General features: G+C 36.4%; 1 protein-coding gene across 3 annotated transcripts in view; it reads right to left on the bottom strand.

Moving 5' to 3' along the window:
• The window catches only part of ITGA8 (integrin subunit alpha 8), a 113,361-nt gene that overhangs the window by 47,137 nt on the left and 44,116 nt on the right, over positions 1-22,108 (bottom strand). For all 3 annotated transcript variants that reach the window (XM_064505992.1, XM_026098730.2, XM_064505993.1), the window contains exons 14-21: positions 20,872-20,917; positions 18,751-18,858; positions 13,268-13,323; positions 12,601-12,755; positions 11,473-11,610; positions 10,967-11,034; positions 9,839-9,986; positions 3,474-3,566 (exon numbers count right to left, since the gene is read on the bottom strand). In XM_064505992.1, coding sequence (XP_064362062.1) covers positions 3,474-3,566; positions 9,839-9,986; positions 10,967-11,034; positions 11,473-11,610; positions 12,601-12,755; positions 13,268-13,323; positions 18,751-18,858; positions 20,872-20,917 — 812 coding nt within the window. The remainder of the gene's footprint in view (positions 1-3,473; positions 3,567-9,838; positions 9,987-10,966; positions 11,035-11,472; positions 11,611-12,600; positions 12,756-13,267; positions 13,324-18,750; positions 18,859-20,871; positions 20,918-22,108) is intronic.

Raw genomic sequence — 22,108 nt, 5'->3', positions numbered from 1 at the left:
AAAGATACTTTTCATCAGATCTAACAGAGCAGACATGAACTGCAGTTTTGATCTATTACACCCCTGACATCCCAGGCTTAATCTCTTATTAATACTGAAACACACTCCTACTGTAGGACTCTAATGAGCTGCAGAAGTTGCTTTTGTGTGGTCATATGACTTTGCTAATATCAAGTAGCCCTTGACATTGCTACTAATAAAGGGCCAAAGATGCTTACCCATACCTGCTGAAAACCCACCGAGGTCAAAGGAGTTGAATTTGCTTGAACTTGTAGTGAATTTGGCCTAGTAATCACTGGACCTCCTTATTTTAGCAAGAGGTTCATCTTATCATACTAGTTTATTTTAATTAAATTTTCCAAGTGAAGTCAGTTTTGCTGAAATTACATTATTTGCCATGTTAGAAACATTTATTTTTGAAATAGGTGATGTTTACTACTGATAGTCTCTTAATCTGTTATTATGTTCAACAGCACCTAGGAGTATGCTGGAAGACAGATGGCTACTTTTTTTTTTTTTTTTTTTTAAAGTGTTTTACAGTGTATATGAAAGATACAGCCTCAGTGGTCTTGAAGAATGAGTTTGGTACATATCAAGAAATAAGCAAGATCTTCCAAGCCTCCCAGTCATTTAATCTTATTTCTAGTCATTACCAAAGTTCATTCAATCCTTGTCCTCCCTTGTTGCCAATGAGATTGCAAGAAGAGCAATCTCATTATTGAATTTCTAATATCAGAATTTCCAATAAAACCTACATCTCGCTCGCTAAGGCCATTTAACAGACACCACCAGTGACAGTAAGGACTTAAGAAGCTTGACAGTCTGATCCATTTCAGTGTCATGAATAAGTACTTTGAGCGTCTTTCCTGTTTGCCTGCGTAATGGTATCACAGAGATCTAGTTTGCATTCTGGGCCATATGGTGTTGTGATTTTCTTTTCCATTTCTTGTTACCTTTCTTTTCTGCAACACAGATATAACTACTGAAAAAGTTAAGTACTGTTTGTGGGCAATGATTTCATGGTGAAGGATTTTCAAAAAGCCAGAGGTCTAGCAATTTTGCTGATAATGCATTTTGAAGATGTGAAGTGGCAGACAATTCTGTAGTTCACTGAAGCAGTAATATCCCATGGGGTACACCACTAAATCCTGACATAAACCTCATACTCAGAAACTAGTCTTAAAGCCTCAAAGAACTCTAGAGATTCAGGGTGCTGAAAAGACATTACAGTGACTCAGTAGTTAAGAATTTTAGCAGTGTTTGATTTTGACCTAACCTTCCCTCTCCAATCCCTCACAACTTCCTCAGAGTCCCTTTCTGATTGAATATTTTGAGAATAACTGATCTCCTGCCAGAGTAGAATTGTTTTGCAAAATTGGAAACGGATCAGAGCAGCCTTTCATGATTTACGTGATTTATAGAAAGGGCTGGTATTTCGCTGTTGGAAGTATGTCTGCCGTAAAAAATGGGCTTGGACTGAAAAAGTTGAAGTCCTTTCACCTTTACTAAGCTTCCAGGAGAACTGGTTTCAAAGATAAAATTATGCTTTAAGCTTTTACTCACTATAATCAAACATATTTGCCAAATGGCTTTGTAATGTTCTATCTTCATATGCCCTGATATTCAAGCATTGGATTTTTCTGTTATAAGCCAGAATATTCTTGAACATGTTATGAACTCCTCTGTTTTATACTGCTATTTCCAAGTCTCTCTTCATGAAGTATTCTGCTTAGGCATACCTGCCAACCGTGCATTTACGGAAGCCCCAGACCTGATTCTGAAGAAAAACAGGATTAGTTATGATATAAGAACTCATCAGGAGACAGGTGAGAGCAGTACCACTCTAGCGGCCACCTAATGGCATTCCCCAAGTCCTCATACTGCTACCAGTTTGGATCAAGGATGATGTGCAGACAGGGCTGAGTGTACACCTTTGGATTCCCAGGGAGGAGGGTGCGGGGCTGTAGTCTCATACCTCCACATGCAGACCTTTCCATTGCCTCTGTTTATGACAATATGCACACCAAAAAGAAAATTTGCTCTTAGTTTGACATATGATGTTAGTGTGTCTGGTGTTTAGCCTTCCTTTTTTTTTTCTTTTCTTATTTTCCAAACGCATGGGGTTTTATACCCTCCCTACCATCCTCTCCCAGTCATCTGCAATACTTGTCCACTTATATCTGTATCTTAATAATTTGCTTCTGCCATGAGGTTAACCAATAAACAAGTCAGTAGATATCTCAGTTTGCTAGTTTTCTGGTAAGAGGAATTATCTGCCTTGATTTGGGGTTTGTCTAGTGCCTCTGCCCATTGGTGCCTTCCATCATTCCATTATGAAACTTCATTCTTCAGAAATGTTTTCAATTACTCTTCCTTTTTAGGAGTTTCATTTAGTAGAACAGAACAAAAATTTTTAGTTCTCTTTTCTACACTCATTGTCTCTCATATCTACCCAGTTTGCCATCTTAGTGCAATGTCTGTCCCAGCAAAATTTATACTCCCACCTTCAAACTGACTGTCCACTGCAGTCCTACAGCAGCCCCAATATGAAATGCAAACAGTGTGATTTTCAATTAAAAGCTACTGTTTATTGGCCATATATGTTCATGCAGATGACTGTTTCTTTTTTATTAGGGCAGCTATTTATGTAGGTATAAAAGCTTGGGTTAAACATTCTGTTCCAGTTAAATATTCATAACATTACGCCCCTGAGTTTATGAGCAGTACTGGAATTCTTCTGAAGGGGGAGTCATGAAAGAACATTCCTGGGTTCAATACTACTGGGGTTTCCCCTGAACTGTTTTGCCAAGAAATAGGGACAAATGATGACATCTGTGGAATGGGTAGCCCTTTATTCTTATCTCTAAACACATGTTTAATCCTTATCTGCAGTCCATCTTCAGTCAGTATTCAGCTCTGCTTTTGTCTATGCTTCAAATGTTCCATCTAGATGTGCAGAATAATTTACAAATAACTGTCCTAGAAAAAATTTAAAATGTTATTAATAACCTGAAGTAAAATTTGACTGCCACCTCATTTTTGCTGATGTAAATCATCATTTAAACTTGTAAGGGAACACTGATACATGCAACATGAGAACTGGGCTAAAGAAGTTGTCATTTACTGTACTTATCTTAAACAGGAAGGACACTAAAAGGCAGAAATGAACACACACACATTATGGATTGGGATTCCCTCCTCCTCATACTAGTGCAAATCCTGTGACATCATTTTCTTTAAAGTAATAGTGAAACAAAAAACAGGCTCTAACATCATCAATCTTTTAAAACACCAGATTATTACTTTTTCAGAAGCACAGTGCTGTCTCTTATTACAACAAAAATTTCTGGTCCAAGTACATAATTTGTTTTAGGTACTGCTTATTGGGACACATTCTGCTAATTGGTTTCCATTTGCTCCCCTCTAAAACTCAATTACATAAAAATCAACAAATGCATCTGGTTTTCCCTTACGTTTGCTCCAGCCACCATGGGGTTCCCAAGATCACAAACCACCATTCTAGTTTCATTTTCCATCTTGTAATCACAGCTCAATACACGCAGTGCCTGTAACAAAAGGACACCAACACTGAGGTCAGAGATCACAGGGAAATGTATCCCAATGGGAAAGCGATGCCTTTTTGACTGTGACATTTCTTTTGATTTTAGACACCTGCTCAGTGCACTATCCAAACATTTAATTGGTTACCATCAAACAATGGGGGAAAACTGATGCCAAGGAAAAACAAATGGGAAAATATTCCAGTACTTTAAGAGCCATGTTGAGATCCCTCTATTTCTAGTTAACATGCTGCTTTGTTGTAATGAATGATTCCTATAGCCAAAATGATACAATGAAGTAAAACAGAGTAGGTAAAACTGGATGAAGGGAATGGGCTTCACAGTAATCACAGTAACTGTATTATCTGTCACTAGAAGTCTCTGCAATGAATTTCAGGCATTAGTAGAAGCTTGTCACAGAACAACCCTAGAATTTTATTTTCCAAGCTATGGTAAAGTACTTTGAACACTAGACACTTCTGTAATCATAAAAACTGTTACTTGTGTTTATAATTTAGTAACAACTGAGATGAATTTTAGATGTTAAGGTTTTCATTGTTTACAACAATAAGTAAAATTTAACTGTTTTTCTAGCCACTAATCTTTCAGAGTCCAGTTTGTTCTTAATGTGTTACACAGCTTTTTCCAGTATACTGTCTCTGAGAAACTGAGGCACAGAGTATCGGAGTGATTTAGTGAGTTGTTCACAGTCATATAGAAGTTTCTAGCAGAGTTGAGAAAAAGATCTAGGTACCAGGCCCAAACTTAAACTAAATCATATGGCCTTGCTGAACATTTCCCATGCAGTTTTGGTGGACAACTTTGGGGATATACTCACATAATATCCCTCTAAATCTCTTAATGTAAAATGTGTTCTGTGGGTTCTTTTTCCTTTCAGCCTTTTAGTCCTTATCACTAGCTGTGTCATCTGTATACAAAATAGACTATAGAGAGGGAGGAAGAGCTCTAACATAGTGGAAGTTAGGAGACACAGAGCATGACAAACCAACAAGATGTTCTGTTGTTTTTCTCTCCGGCATATTCAATAAGAGAAAATACTTGCATATATGTGCAGAAGTAAGCATGCATTCGCTACAAGCTTTGCAGAAGCAGCATGCATCTAGAATTGTTGTTGTAAGGCTCTCCCACTGTCTTTCTTTTGTGGCTCTCACAGATTAAGCAATACATGCGAGGTCTTTGTATGAAAGACCTGGGAAACTTCCAGACCACTGACTACCAATTCATTCCTCAACTGTGAAAGCCACTGTAGACATGCTGATCTTATCTTTTCCTGAGATTAAAAGAAAAGATAGAGCATGTCCTAAAAGAAGCCCATGTGAAGCATGCTCTCAGTACACCCCTCATTTTATGGTGACACTTTAACAGTTTGCTAGGAGGAAACAAAGTTTGTTACACAGCATGTCCAGGGAATTAACAGCCATTCCAAGCTCCTCTCCAGCATGGAGTGGGGGATTTTTAGACTATTTCCAGCTGGTTAATTGGGGTGGGAAGCAATTCATGGGAGAAGAAAGGTTGTTAACACAGTTAAAATCTACCTTTTCTGGAAAACTGTTCATTTTAGATTGGTTTGTGGGTTTACAGTTTTCTTGTTGAGTTTTTCTTTGGAAATTGCTGTCTAAGAGTTACAAAATAGACATTCATCTATATTTGATACTTTGCAATTTCTTTATAAATGCTGTATCCCTCACCAGTGCAAAGTAATCAGCCTTTATCATGCATTGCTTTGCCCCTCAGAGGTTGAACAAATAGATGAGTTTCGCAACAAGGTTTTATACAATTCAGAGGCTATGGTCTTAGACTGAAAATGGTTAATGACACAGAATTTATATGACCAGCATCACAAAAGCTGATTTGTGCAGCATAAAGATGTGACAAAGGGTCAGCTGTCATAGAATTCCTTCGAGGCTGAGATTTATTGCCTTTTTTTTCCACTGATCACCTCTCTGAGGTGGTTAAATACAAAACAGGAAAATTAAAAGCAGGCTGGAAGCAAGCAAGAGGAAAGAGACTTACACACCCAGTATTGTCAACATCATTGATTTCACATGTAATTCAGCCAGACAGAGGGTTTTGCCACAAAATCCTTCTACCTGCCACTGGTAGCAATTTATATTTTTATAGCAACACATGGCCTTCTTGGCAGTCTTGAGCAGCAGCAAAACCCCAACAATTAACACATGTGTTCCCAGGATGCATTTTAACGGGAAGATGATTGGATGCTGTAAGTAATTCAAGTAGCCTACAAACTTAAAACTCTTTCTGGTTGTCTTAGTGATGAATTACTAATTGATGCCAGAATAGTTAAGCACCATAGACTACAGAGTAAAATACCTCCTTTCCTTGATCAGCACCTTCCAATCTTATTTTTCTGAGTAAAAGTGGATAGATTAGGTATCTCAATTATGAGGTGCCAGAATCTAGTTTCTCATCTAACTGATGAAAGAAGAACTAGCATTTGTCCTTAAGAGGCTCAAATAATGTCTCATCAAGCCAGCAACCTTGTACTTATAACATGAATTTTCAGGTAAGATGAGAAGGTTGTAGGTCTTTTTCCTATTTTAAAAGAGTATCAAACTATAGTTCAGAAGAGCGTGGAGCTAGGGTCAGAGATTATCCACTGTAAAGTAAGTGTGGTTGTGACCTGCAACAGCTCTGCAGTTTCCAACCTGAGCAGAGACGGTCATGCCAAAATATGTAATATTTTTGGTATGGAACAAATACCTATTAAGGCTTAAGTATTTGCCTGATTTACTTTCACTAATTACTCCACGTGAGTTTGAGTTCCAGCTATTGCTACTAAGGCAGAATTGAGACGTTCAATATTGGAAGCTCTTTCACTGAGCTAAGGATTAGTGTATAGTATTCAGTCAATGGTTTGGGGTTCAAACACACCATCATGCTCCTATAGTACAAGAAGGTACCTACAATGAGTATATACTGTGTCTGCCTCTATTGCTGGCCATAAGGTAATGTAGTGTGATTTTTTTTTTTAATTGCAGCTAATTCCAGTCACTCCACACCTCCTGCACATGGACACATATATGAACACAAAAGCTTATGTTGGATAGGAAGCACTTAAGGGATAAATTTGTTTCTCTATTAGCTAGACAAAATCCAGAGTAGCCCCATAATAATGTAGCATAATATCCTGCATAATTACTTTGAAATTACAGCAGCATAATGGAATGATTTGTTTCTAAAGGTTTGTTGGTTGCATCAGAAGTATAACAAGTGATTTCTTTAGCTCACTACATTTCATTCGTTCTGCCTTCAGTCTGCCTCTTCTAGTACTGCCAGCTCTGAGGTGAATATTACCTCTGTCTTAATACAAGGAAGTCTGCAATGTGAAGAAAACCTCAATTAAAACTACAGAGAGGACTGTAAACATCGATACAGTGAAAGTCAATGAAATCCTTGGTTATGGACGTTTAAGAGCGTGATGACAACTGTACCTATCACAATCCATCTGTCCACTGAAATTACTGTGTATTAAATAAAGTACATTTCAGGAGCATTCAGACATACCCCATCAGCAGGGTACTGCATAAACACAGAAACAGGAAGTCAAATCTTGACTCCACTTGCAACTGACAACAAAACATTAATTTTCATCTATGGTCCATGCCTCAACGTGCTTACAGGTCAAGAGACCTTTTTCTCGTATACTTCAGTGTTTCTTGCATACCAGTGTGATAAGTTCTTCTGAACTTCTGGTTCAGACTGAGGTTCAGATTGCCATAACTTTTTTATAACCTTATAGTTATAGTGTATAGTTATAGTTAACTTTTATAACCTTTTTTCAAACGTTATAGTTTGAATTAATTGAGTTCCTCTTTTAATTTATACTCAATTATACTGTCAGCATAAAAAAATTGGTCATCCTTGTAATGTATGAATCTCAAACACCTAAGACTCTGCTTGTTCTGGGAAAGCAATGGAAAATGTCTGCTAATTCTTGCTTTGAGTGGCCAAATTACTTAATCTGTACAGTTGCATACAGGACAAATTAAATGAGAAAACTGAATAAGAAGGATATAAAAGAATGTTTGAGTTATAAAAATATATGTATTTTTCCATTTTAACTTTTCTTTTTCCATTATAAAGATTGTATATTCTTCTTTATCATGCTCATAGCAGTGTTAGGTGACATACGGAAGCACAGAAAAGTGACAGACAAGAGCCAACTTCCACTAGCAGTTAAATGACAGCAGTTTTGGTTTTGTCTTTTTAAAGAAAAGTACAATATCAATTTCTCTTTCAAACAAACATTTGGAAGTGAAATTTTAAGTTTATTTAATGCAACCATAACATTATGAAGGCCACTTCTTTCAAAAATATACTTTTACAATTTAAAAAACTATGTAAAGAATCAACTTGTTTTCAATACCATGTGAAATCCTCGTGAAAACCGTATCTTCAATGCAGTAAGAAAGACTATAAGAATGATATAGAGAGTAAGACTAATGCTCTGGTATTTCTTGAAAAGAACATGATGACAACTCTTTGGATGAAATAAGGAGGGAAATTAAGAAAATATGAAGTTAAGACTGCTGTAGTGAACCAACTAAATGTACAGAAAATTAGACAAATTTAGACTAAAATGGACTATAAATCCAGGAGGATTCATAACTGGACTCATCAAAAACCTATTTTACCTTTCACAAAAACTGAAGAAAATGAAAAAGTTGCATTATGTTTCCTGAACTTTTTTTCTTTGGAAAAGAAAAAGAAAACTAACATTCTTCCCTAACCCATTCTAGCTTATCCTCATTCATCCAAAACACCAGAGACTTTCCCAGCTTTTCCTTCCTTTCTCCCTGAGCCTACCCTGCTGCTACTACAAAATTCGATTTTGCCTAAACTATAGAAAAGCCCTGAGTGATTTCTGTCTAGTCCAATTGATAGATAAGTGTAAATACATGCTATGGGCTTTGGATCAAGTGCTTCCCCTGACATCTTTGGTAATAGCTAAAAGAACAGCCAAAGATTTCTAAAGAGCCACAGAGGAAAAAAGTATAACCAGTTGTAGTATGTTATAAAGAATTTAAGTTCTCTTATGTCTTACAGATCACAGTCTGAAAAATCAGAGACTACGCTAAAAGAACAAAAGAAATACAGAGGAGAGGAAGCAATGGGTGTTTTTACTTATTTGTTTTGTTTAAACAGATGTGCTTCTGAGAAGTGAGGTTCCAGACCATTTCTGTACTATCATCTTCAATAACTTCATTAATTCTTGTCATTCTTTTTTTTCAGATTGGGTTAAAAGTCTATTAATAAATACAATTACAGAAGGAGAATAGAAAATATTTTGTAAGCTACTTTCAACTTCATTAAAAACATTTGCCTCTACAAAGGAAATTAACTTGCTTTCTCCCACTCTCACCCTTGAGGCAATTCCGAAAAGTCCAGGCAGAAAAAAGAAAGTTCACGTTGAAACAGATTGGGAGATTTATGTGCAATTGAGGTGATTCAGACTTGCTGTCCAACAGAGAATACTTGAACGCTCTGCTTGTTTGCAGGATAGTGTTTCATCTTTGCTCTTAAAAAAACAAACTCAAAAAAGAAACACTACAAGTTCAGTACAGCTCAGCTGGGTTTAAGTCTACATTTGTCCTTCTGTGAATATTAGCACATTTTACATTATAATTGCTTTTTTGGCCTAGCCATAAGATAAAGTAATTGACTAGAAAGGGAATCAACTTTGTTAAGTTTTATACTATACTATATTTAAGTTAATGTTCAATTATCCAGGATATCAGAGACCAGTACACTCTTAATAACGGAAAAACACTGCTGTGCTGGGAGTACAAGAAAGAGATGTCCGAGTGTGTGGGATTCAGCAGGGCTTATTAGCTGCAGCTAAGAGCTGGTACTAGGAGATCAAAGGTTGGAAGCACTCAAGCGGTTCTGTTCTGCCATTTTGTGGTACTGGAGGGGTTTACTGGTTCAAAACCTGAATTATGTGAACAGTTCTAGCCCTAAAAACAGTATTTGTGTGGCACTGTACTGAAGTTAATAATGAGCAGTTGAATCTGAGCTGGCTCTCAATAGAATGAGCCTGACTTTCCCATCTCTGGTGGCATGGCTAATCTTCAGCCTGTGTTATGTGAATGAGAATAGTTGAGAGTTGACGGGATCTCCCCTCCTAAGAGCCAACTATCTACAAGCTGCTTTCAGCTGGCATATTCTATGCAGGTTAGCCCTGCTCTCACTTCTTCTGATTTATTATCATTACCAACATTTTGATTTGCATTTACCTTGTTGTTGCGTTCAACCCCAGTGTAATCTGCTTCAGGTGGAATCTTTATATGTAGCTCAGCTTCATAGGCTCCTTCCCCATCATTCCTTGGATTTATTATGAGCATGACACAGTTTTCTTCTCCAATTATGAGCTGATCTTTATCTCTATATAGAACATACTACTTGTCAGGAGTTAAAAAATGTACAATTAAGTTATAAGCATGAATAAAGCAGAAAGCCAATTTACTTGCATAGCATCTGTTCTGGAAAATATTTTGTGAACATCATAGAGCAAAACTTTTTCACAAAAAATGACTCCATAGAGAAGTGTGCATACACCTGGGAAGGAAAGAGGTCAGAGAAAATACACAAAATGGACAATGGAAACTTCAGAACTTCAAACCACAGAACTTCAAAGTTAGTTGTACAAAATTTCAGAGCCTGACTCCTTTCTACCTAGAGAGAAGTATCTAGTGGAGGAACTTAATTGCCACAAGGGCTCCACCAGCATTGCTCTGGCATGAAGGTGATGAGATTCCAGCTTTCCCCTCATGCCTGTTGTACAGTGGGCAATGACACAAGATCTCTTGCGGCCTGCGATGGCACTGTCCCCTCTCTTTTCACAGCTATCACAGAGTCAGATAATTGCCAGAGGCTCCCCACTTGGCCTGTTTGGCATATTTCTCCCTTCACAGGAAGAATTGTTGCCATGCTCTGAAATTCTCTTGTTTTGATATTCTTTTATTTCACTGTAAAATGAATTCAAAAGAATTATGTCCCAAGTTCAAACTCACTGGCACACTGAAATAAATAAAGTAAAAAGCTTCTTGCAACAACAATTTATACTATCTCTTGGCATTTGGAGAACTAGAAACATTTCCTGCAAACATTTGTAAACTATATTTTCTATGATTATTGTTAAACACTGTGAATGTGTCTGACATAGATTTATTTCGTAAGCGTGTATTTCCACATTTCTTGTTTTTTTAGATGATATGGATGCACTAATTAAAATCTGGAAATCAGGTAAGAATGCGTAGATATTGCCAACAACTGAACGGAGCTCTGCATGTTTCGTTCTGTTAAAGCAGTTACAAGTGTTTGAATTTTGTTATACATAGTATCATTTATTTGATTAAACTTACGGCATAGCAGAAAGCTGCAAGTCAGGAATGCACAAGTTGTCCTCTCCACAGTCTACCAGAATGTAAGCCTGTATTGTTGTAAAGAAAATTATAATACAGTTAGTACATGTTTCAAAGTCCAAATCACTTCATTGGCTTAAATATCATTAGCACTGCCCTGGTGAAGTAGTTATTTCTATAAGCTCCTCTGAACATGAGTAATGTTGGAGGATATCTGAGATTGTAAACTCCATCCTTAGCAGAACACCGTAATCTCTCAGGCCCTTTCCCACAGTAAATTGGCTTACACATTCTAGAATGTAATCAAAACTGTGAACACAACAAAGTTTTGGAAATGCTTTAAAGGCCTGTCTGGTTCTATATTTATATTCAATTTACATCTTGGATTAATTAAATTCTTGTGTAATTTCTGGGAACGATATGCTGTTTTAAGAAAGATGCCACAAATAGTATTCCTAAATGCTTTCATGTTTATATACCGAAAATGCTGCATGCAAAATTCATACCTGTTCTGTAATTGAGCTTTTCTGGTAATAGTTCAGTATTGGCTTTACAACCAAGTTATCTTCAAAACTGGATTCATCCAAGCTATAATTCAAGTTTATGTTGATGGGAGATAATTTATCTCTGAATTCTGTTTCATCCTGTGGGTGGCAATCACATAATAAAAACAATACATTAATATAATTATTCTAGTCAAGTATGGAATGGCAATAGATTCAGAATTCAGTCTTTACTGAAGGCAGAGGTATGGCTGACAGGCATTGGACAATTTCTGGCTGTATGTAGCGTTTTTAGGAAGGCAGAGTGACTCACCAGTAACTGGAATGCTCACAATGCATTGCCTCCACAGACCAACATCCAGAAGTAGCTGGCCGAACTGAGTAGACTCGGGATTTTTTCAAAGCATTAGCCTAAAATGTAGCTGTTTAAAAAACACACACAGAACCAACTCCTATCAGCTATTGCCCTCCTTACATTTGCAATGGAGGGAGTGCCTGTGTGGATTTGTGGAGGTAATAGTGTTTGTTTGTTCCATAACCAAGGATTTACATGTATTTGTGACGGCAAAACTCCACCATCTTTATTGCCTAGATACTCCCTTACAAACTGCTTGAGACTCCTCTATTTCACCTTTCACTGCTTTTCTAGGACCAGCCTTAAAATCTGCTTCAATTGTATGAGGTAATGCCAGCTACAGGTGAATAACCAATGACTGTTTCTTCTTTACAAGTTAAGTTTCACAGTTCTAATTTTATACATTAAAAAAAATCCAAATTTTAGGCCAAAATTGCTGGTGACGATCCTTTAAAGTATCTGTGGGAACTGAAATGGCATGTACACTCTTCTGCAAAGGGAGCCTCTCTTTTATACTTACATTGACAAACATTAGCCAAAGATTTACATGGGAAATCTTACCCTGGCAGAAGAATAGACTGGACACCCAGATCAGGCCTTACATTAAGTAAGTAAATGTGAGTTAATCGCATTTCTGTAATTTTGAGTTCCTCTGTAAATTGTTCTTACTTTTCAGATGACTGCCATAAGAAACATGTCTTTTTTATTATTCTTTTCAAATCCCTGGTACTACTCAAATGATGAGATGACAGTCCAAGATCTTTTAAGCAACTTACTCTGAGATAAACAAGAAAGTCCTGGCAATGGAGCTGTTTCTGTCTTTCCATCACAATGGAGAAGTAATGATGTGACTGATGGTAATCAAAGAAAAGGGTCCTCTTAACAGCTCCTTTCTGTTTCAATGAATCTAATTGTAATTCGCCTTTCAGCACTAGAGGATATAAGTACATTGAATATTCATTTATTTAGCAGTGGAAAGAAAAACTAGTAAACAAATCATTATGTATTACAGTTAATTATTCCAACAAAGTCTTCCAAGTAAAACTAATCCACACCTACTAGTGCCTGTCTATTCAGCAGCACATTAATTTTTGATTCAGAGTATGGAATATGTGTAATTTCAGTTAAGTTTTGTAACTTTATTTACAAAGTATATCTGTACTGTACAGGACTTACGCTACTCAAACTTTTTTTTTCCAAAAGAGAACATCGCCCAAATAATTACATTCTTGTTTGTGTTTGGAAAATGGCTTGAACTGAATAAAAAAATCCTTCAAGCTTCATGCTTATATATATTTTTAAACCATGCTTATATATATTTTAAAGAGTATGTTCTTACCTTAGGAAGATCTCGCTTCTATCATCTTTGAATGTGTAAGAAAAAAATATAGCTGAAATTAAGTGGGCCTGAGTAAATTTATATAAATATAAAAAAATTCTTACCTATCTCATCTGAAATGCTTTGACCTTCAAAAGCTGCACACACTCTTACAGTAAAACTATATAAAAAAAGAAAAGTAATTGTTAACAGAAGGACAGCTGACCTGGGAAGTAGCAATTCCCCCAAATCACGACATTTAAGTTTTCCTTTCCTTTTTTTAAAAAGATGTTCACAGTGATGTGTATCTAGGCACCTAACACACCTCCTAACTAAGCTAGCAAGTCTCCTAGGCTCCACTAATAATCAAAGAAGAAAGAAAAGCTCTGAATATCTTGCCAGGGAAGATATAAAGAAGACTGTCTTTTCCCACCAATTCAAGAGGCAGCCTGCACAGACCACCCTTCGAATACTATTAGCAAAGTTGGATTCCTGAAGTTGAGCTTCAGCAAACCATCTTTGTATGAGGCTCTCTACATAAGTCTGTCATGGCCAAAAAAGAAAAATCTCTGAGCATTTAGCCACCACCCAAGCTGTTTTCTAGCAAATCAAAACACAGAGGATGATTTCCCTTGACTTTAACATAAGACTTTCAGGATTTCAAGAGGGTAGAAACCATTGTAAATGTATCAATTGAATCTTTTTTCTTGCATGAGACTGATGAATATGTATTGTGTTTAATTTGCTAAATTTTGCAGAAGTTGACAGTTACATAAACTAAATCAAAGGACAGAGAAACTAGTTACTCATCTTCATTATTTAATATATTAGTGCAACACATTATTACCTAGTAAGTTTATCTTTCATTCGCCTGTTCATAGTCTTTAGCAAGCTTTCTTGAGCCTAGCAACATTCACATCACAACGATAACAGTACTATAGAAACTCCACCTCAACAGTAATTAATTCTTGTAATAAACTTTTACTTCCAGATTTCTATAAGCCAGGCAATAGATTGTCAGTTCACTCAGTAACTGTGAGAAGAAACCTTTTGTAGTTTTATTGACTGATACTTTCTAACAAGACTTACTAGCAGATTTATTTAAAAAATATAAAAATTGTAAATGCTTATAGAAAGGTTTCACTTTGTAAAGAGTCCATGCAAGTTATATAAATATTTAACTGAATCATATTTTTAAAAAGCTTTCAAAAACTACTTTGGAAGGCCAGGGAAACTGCTACAATGATATTGATGCTGTTACCAGGCGTATTTCCCTGTTAACTGACAACACAAGAAATCCACGACTGGAAACATGCTCTTACGTTTGATATCTGTTGTCACATACAAAAAGGGCTCTGGGACATCCTACAACTCGTAGGAGTCCCTGGTTACCAGTCATTCCTACAGAATGTTCTCATGGGTTCAGAAAATGTCTGGTTTTGCATATGGAAGACTCAGCTAAACATGGATAGTAGGGCCGCACTGGGAGATGAGAAATCTGTACATCTTGTAATTTATAACAACAGCTTGGGTTAAATAAAAGCATTTCTGAAATAGCCATTGCTCTTAAATCTCCTCACTGCTCTTACCCAGTATGCTAACTTACCCAGGCAGTGTATTCAAAACCAATACCGTCACCTCTAAAATAAGCTGTAACCATATTATAATTGAGTATTTGCTTCCTCTGACAAATGTAATGAAAATGTGCCACATCTGGGATTCATATAACTCTCATGACCTTATTCAACATCTTCCTCTTGGGCAAACAATTTGCTGTATCCTATTAAACAAACTTAACCGTAGCTGCCAAAGGTATTAGGACTGTTGCTACACATTCGACGGAGAAATTGCAAATTCAGCCATATTTCCACTTCTTTAGAATTATGAGTTAACAGACAAAGAACTGATCGGTTGCTAATACACACGGACGTGAACAGCAGGAATGAGAAAAGCTTATGTAGTTGCAAAAATGCAATTTAGATATCAGGCTTCAAAGGTCATTCTGACAGGCTGTAACACAAGACTGTATTTCCTCAAATGTAAACTCATGAACTGCCATCACGTATTAAACTCAGTAATCTCTCTTTTGAGAGCTCACATTATTTTTGCACTCATATTTAAAACATGGTTCATGTTAAAATCCAGCTTGAAATACACTGATCTGTTGTAATCAGAAAGGTACTACTTGTTAAACAGCACCATTTTAGTGTTTGTTTAATCTGCTAAGAGTTGCACTGGTTGGAAACACTAGTTAAATCTGCTGTAATGAATACAATAATTCATCACACACATTTGATAGCTGAAGTCATATACTTAACTGTTACTGTAAAAGTCGAGGTTTAATCCTTCCACTGCAGGCAAGAAGGGAATGGCAATGCAAAAGAGCAAAACTTTGCAGTTTATTAGTCTCTTGGCCTTCAGCTATCTGAGAGGCAAGATCATGGGTTAGGCAGAATTTGGCCGCACAGTTGTGATTTTAAGGATATTCAGTGCAGAAACAGTTCTAACGAGATCACAAAGTTTGACCAGAAACGCAGCCAAACTTAAAATGCTCATCACTTTGATAAGGAGATGCTGTGGAGATATTGAGTGATGTTTTAGCTTTACAAAAAAGAAAAGCTGAGGAAAAGATCACAAAAAAGTATATGAGTCTAGAAGATTTATGAGATTTAAAATCTGATTTATAGGCATATTAAAAAATGTAATGGTTGAATTTCAAGCTTACTTGTAGGAACTATCAACACACAAGAAAGAAATTAACCTTCATCTTTCACACAATTCCATTAAAAATGTTTTTTCATATTTTCTTGGATTGTTTCAAAGTTGCAGAATGTGTTCCAAATTTGCCAGTTTGGGGAACTGAAGGAATAGTCACATTTTAACACAACAGAGAAAGAAACATATATAATTCTAGGAGTTCAGGACATTTCTTTTAAGACTCAGTATAAAAATGACTTCGTATGCATGTTTCCTCTGTGCTTCAGTTTTCCAATTTATATAATGGCTAAAATAATATTTTCTTAATACTTTAAAATGTACAACAATCAACATTATTCATACTTTACACTTCCTGAAACTTTTCTGGTAGGAGCTTTCCTTTCATTCTGATTTTGCAATGTCAATCAGTAGACATTTTACACAAGTTGCACAGCTGGCTAAGAGATACAGAAATCTGTCCCATGGGACTGAGGAATTCTTTATCTGTTGGAGTTTCCCTCCTAATTGTTTTCATATGTACAATACAAGCTTATATCAACTAAAGAGAAGAATTATGGCATGGAAAACTGCAGCTGCTCTTCAGTCATTTTGGAAGTCTAAGATAAATATTTCATATTATGATCTCAATCTTTAGGGAAGAATATTTTAGAATAAAGCAGACAGAAAATAAATCAGGTTCCTACTAAAACTCTTGTAGATAAGAAACAAACATTTTCTAGCTTATTCTAACACAAAAATGAAAAGTAATGAAAAAAATACATGTTAAAGAGTATGCCTCACTTTTTCTCCACTTTTTAAACAATATCTTAAAGCAGGAATGTTTTTTAACAGAGGTGTGTTTATGTATTTCTGCAGTGTAGAAAAACACATTTTTCTTTCCCTAACCTGATGACAAGCATTACGATTTTGAATTCCACTATAGAATACAGTATTCTTAAAAATTCTAAAAAACTGAAGTTCTGAAAAAAACATCACTTGGATTAATGAAACTGCTTCAGCCCAATCTGGATACTTTAAAATTGGTATTACATAAAATATTAAAACAGAAGTTGTTTGAATCAAAAAATCAGGATGTTCCATTCAAGAAAGGTCAAAGCTTTTTAAAGATCTCTCTAAGCTTCTTCTTTATAAAATTATTTTTTGCAGAAGATGACATGTTTCTGTTAAAGGTTTTGCTTTTTAGAAAATTGGTGTTTTCCCACAGAAACAAATCACTGGAGAATTTTCAACCAGCTCCATTTTCCTGTCTACACCTTCTGGTACAAGGTTGTTTTATTCCATTGCCTAGACTAGCTCATGGGACACTGAATATACATGGATTAATTCAGGATGAATTTTGAAAAAATATTCATTAAAACCATTTTAATTATATAGAAATGTTCTGGGACTGCGCATTTCTACCAAAAGCGTTCTCTATTGCTCTGTAGATGGACAATTATCTACATAGGATGTAGAAACGAGGAATGTAATGATAAATATGAGCAGTTAGGTAAAGATCAAAATAATAGGGCAAGATTGAAAATCTCCTGGAAACCCTCTCCCAGATTTTGGCAATCAGCAGGTGTAGGAACTTCCTGAGTCACAAATTGCATTTAATAGCCTATGTATTTAGTGGTTTAATGATATCAGAGTTGAGTTCCTCTATGACTCTTAAATGAATTTCTTCTGGTCATGATGATTATCAATTTATTCTAAAACCTCTTATGCTGACTCTTCCTTTTGAGATGATTTCTCAGACTCATAATCTCCCATAAAGAATGCCTCCAGTGTGGGGAATCCCTCTGACCACCTCTGGTTAAAAAGCAGTGCAATAAGTGTGCAGTTGCTGTATCTACCTGGTGTTCTCCTTTACACCTCGATAATCTTTTCATCCACCCCACATTCTGGCAGACTTTCTGCCTCTGATATGTTTAAATAAAATGATATGAACAGTTTGCAGGTCTTAGAAATCTGTTCTTCTCAGACTTACTGGTATTTTACATTCAACCTGGAGGCATTTATGCTCTGCTGTGTTTTTAGCTTCCTCATTTGTAGTGACTTCCATTTGTTAAATAGTATCTTATGTATTTCTAATAACCTCTTTTACCAATTTTTCTTGGGGTCCTTTGTAAGTGACTTTTGTTTTAATGTGGTAAAGGTGACTTTATGCGGTATTACATGTTTTTAAACTGTCCAACTCTCCTACAAGCATCTCACCTTTTTTAGCTGATTTTAAATTGTTTTAATTAGCTTCAAATTTTTGAATGTCCTTTTCCTTTTCAAAGTTAAATGTTACCGTGGTGGAGGGTTTCTCTTTTAAGGATGTATCCAAAATTGTCCTATATGACACATTAGAACAGCTTTCCTCTGACCAACGAGAGCCAGCTACAACACCCTGTGAACTGCTCTCTGGATGTGCAGCAGGACAAGGTGATACATCTTACTTCTTCCATAAGGACTGAGATCTCCTTCCTTAACAGAAAAGGGTGGAACCTCCTGCTCTTAGTAGCACTTTCAGCGACATTTTTCCAAAAAGATGTGTTTTGGCAGATCTATATTTCTGTGTTTTGTCTGTCTTAGCTGTTTTATGTTTTAGGCATCTGAACTCTTCATGTGAATTTGTAACTTGATCCTATGAGATGCTGAGCATCCTCATATGCAGAAAGAGATAATGGTACTCAGCGTACCACAAGACTTTCACAAGTAACTTTCAGCTACTTCATTTTGAGAAGTTGTGAGGCAGTGAAAGGTATCAAAAAGAATTCTGTTCTACACAATTTTTTTTGTTGGACTCATAGCATATTTGAACACTTGCAGGTTCAACAAAGAGCTGCAAGACAAGTTATGTGTAGAAAGTTATTTGAGAAAGAAGAGGAAAATGACGATGTTTTTTGTCTAATCATGAACTTACCAGGCCAGCAAAAGCTGAGAGCCAGGGAGCTGACAAGTTTTGTTGTCTGGATTCACAATCATAGGGTTCAGAATGAGTAGAGCGTTCACTGTCACAACAGGCCTGGCTCTGAGGGACAGAAATAAGGTTCACTAGATATAGCAGGGCCACATGAGTAGATAAGTTGCAGCAGAGAAAACATATAAATGAGGTGGCTGAAGAGAAGCTGGAAATGTAGCATTACTTGGAAGAAAACACTTTAAGTGCTGTTCCTACCCAAAAGGATATTTTTTGTCAGAAATTATGATCCCTCCTACTGTGATATTTTGAAAGTTCTTCACAGAAATCACAGGGTAACAGCAGACAGCATCAGTGAAACAGTATCCTGCACTTATAGTAAGCATGTTCTGGGCTCAGGCACATCAGACGCATCCCACTACACTGGATTTTCACAAAGGGACAGAGCCTGCCTTTTGGGAATTACAGCAGTTCTTTAGCAATTATTTTAAAAATTGTCAGATTCTTGTTTTCTCCACAAACAATGACATCTTCAAATTTGCTATCTCTGCTTAAGATTCTTCAAAAAATGAACATAATTTGGTTAAAATAGAATTTGGTCTGGAATATCCTGAACCAGTAATAGGGTAAACACTATCTGACAGCTCTTGAGCCAACTGACTTTGTAAGCCAGGAACAATCATCACATAACATGCCACTGGGTATGTGAATATATGGCTGTCATGATGTGAAACACCCCTACGAACAACAATGTGTTATGAAGTAATGAGCTATAACTGAGAGCAGTTTAAAAGAGAAAGGAAAACAAGAAAGGGTCTAAATTCTGTTTTTGAAGACAGTGATACTATTTTACAGTAAGTTACATAATTCTGGCAAAAATAGCTTATCACAATGTTATTTTCCCCATATTTTAATCAACAGTTGATCTTGTATGATTATTTTTATATATCTCTTCAACAAGACTCAAAAATAAAATTACTTTATTTTTGTACAATAAGGAAAACATTTTTTCTAGCAAATTTCAGTTAATAAAACTTTGTTTCTCCAGTACGACAAGTTGCACATTTGACACACTCTGGCCAGGAAATGGAAAGGTTGAAGGCCTCTTGCTATTCATTTACTGAAATTAAATAAAGCACATCTTTTATTGCTATCTAGAATACACGGGAGCGAGTTCTCTAATGTTTCACATCCTGTGCAGTCATTTATGCCACTGCAAAGTAATGCATTGCAAAGTATTTGCAGGTTTCTGACATAGGGCAGTAGGAAAATCAGGTCTAATTCTTATGCTTTGACAAATATTCAGCTGGGAAGTAGAACATGCCTTGTCTCAGAGAGGTACTGTTGGGAATACAGACAATAAGAAGACAGTAATCAGAAAATATGACTACCTTGTTGCAGCAATGGTGAATATTTAGTTGAATATTTACATGTGAAGAATTGTCTGCATGGCTGGACTAATAGAGCGGCAGCAGCAGATTTTAGTTTATGCATTTGTTAGTTATAATTTATATCGCTAATCAAACTGTGCATTTAGTGAAAACTGTAGTAGTCAGCAACAATTACGGAGATTCACATAACAGGATCTCATACAGCTTTTCTAAATTGAACCTAGAAGTAATAGTCTTTGTTTCTAATAGTTCCCACCTCAACGTACATAGCTTCCAAAAAATCTGTCACTTAAAAATCTAAAATTCTTACTAGTACCATTCCCCCTGGAAAGAAATGAATTTTCAGTATTGTGCTTTTTGAATTTTTCTCTCATGTGCTGTAGTGAGATCTTTTTGATTATACAGGAATGGGAGGCTTGCTCTAAAGATAGAAAAGATGCCCTTTTCCCTTCCTGTCTAATTTAAAATATGCTGAGAGTCACACTATCCAAAAAAAGTTTCTTGAGCTAAGAATAAGCATGGAAAGTTTCATTAAAAATGGGAAGTTTTGAGCCTGTGAAAAAACAAACTAATAAAGCAACAGCATTTGTTCTTTAAAATATACTTAATTATCATGCATAATTACCGTCTTTCACACATTGCACCAGCATAACATAGAAATGTGAAATTAGTTTTATTTGCAGATATTCCACTGAAGCTGTAAAATACAAATTCCATCATATTTATCACATACCTGTAAACAACTGCTTTTCCAACTCCAAATGCACCTACGATTAAATCTGGAAAAACAAAACAGCTTCAGAAGAACTATAAGTATCCTCTTGCACATTTTTTTCCAGCCTAAATTACATCATTTATATTCAAACTGTAGCAACATAAAACAAATGTGATAATTCATACTTTCCAAGTGATTATTTAACAGCATATCTGAAATAAAATATTTCACACTGTCAGAGATGGTCTTGGTTATATCCAGCCAGTGCCAATCTATTTAATACAGGGTCACCCATGCCACAATATCACTTCTCTCCAGCTTGGATTAGAAGGAAACAAGCATGCCATTAACTTCCTTGTATTTTATTCCAAACCATTACTTGCCCATGGCAGAAACAGATGCAATCCCACTTTGTAGGCACTCTCATGCAGCTCACATTGAAGGCTGATGGGGTTCCTTTCTGACAACATAAATCCAGCTTCATGCTTTAAGTCATCTGTTCACTAATTTAAGCATTACCTCTGTGTGTATATAAATACAACGTATAGATCGAAAGATGGTTAATTCAAGTTTCTAATGTTTTCAGCATTGTAGCAGGATGTGTTAAGGCTTACAAATGGTATCAATCTAACGGCATATTCTTCCCCATGAGTCAACATCTGGAACAAACGAGGTCATCACTATGAGCACTATACTGGGCCTTGGGCACATCTTTGTTATTAGACACAGGCCTGGGTTGAACTCCCACAGGCCCAAATATTTTCTCATTCTCTCTGTAGCCCCCATACAGGACTCCCTGGAAAGATCCAAAACAGCTCACTGGGCCACTCAGACCTGCTGGAGCCAGGCAGTGGGGAAAAAGGATCAGCTTTTCTTCTGCTTTCTTTAGCTGGAGCACACTCTGAGAAAGGGAAAGGGCTTTGTTCCTATTTGATACCCCTAACGAAAGGTCCAGCTGGGCACCCCTTCCACTCCACTGTTCTTATCGCCTGGTTTGATTTATAAATGGGGAATTCAGTAGATTGAGTCTTAAAACAGACTTTGCAGTAGCACAGATCAGCAAGCTAAATTGATCTAAATGAGTTCATTAAACCAGAACTCAGGGTTCTAAACAAACCCTTATTTGGTGCTTCCATATTTCTAGCACTGGCTTGCTTAAGAGGCACTGAAGTCATCAGGCATAATGCTTTAGTGGTAATTAGCTTGGTGGGTTTGGGCCAGGTCTGGTAGTATGTTTTCCTGTGCTCTGTCTGTC

The sequence above is a fragment of the Dromaius novaehollandiae genome, chromosome 2, assembly GCF_036370855.1.
Source record: "Dromaius novaehollandiae isolate bDroNov1 chromosome 2, bDroNov1.hap1, whole genome shotgun sequence".
Lineage (NCBI taxonomy): Eukaryota > Metazoa > Chordata > Aves > Casuariiformes > Dromaiidae > Dromaius > Dromaius novaehollandiae.
The sequence above is the reverse complement of the archived record's forward strand: the minus strand, read 5'-3'. Positions and strand labels throughout refer to the sequence as shown.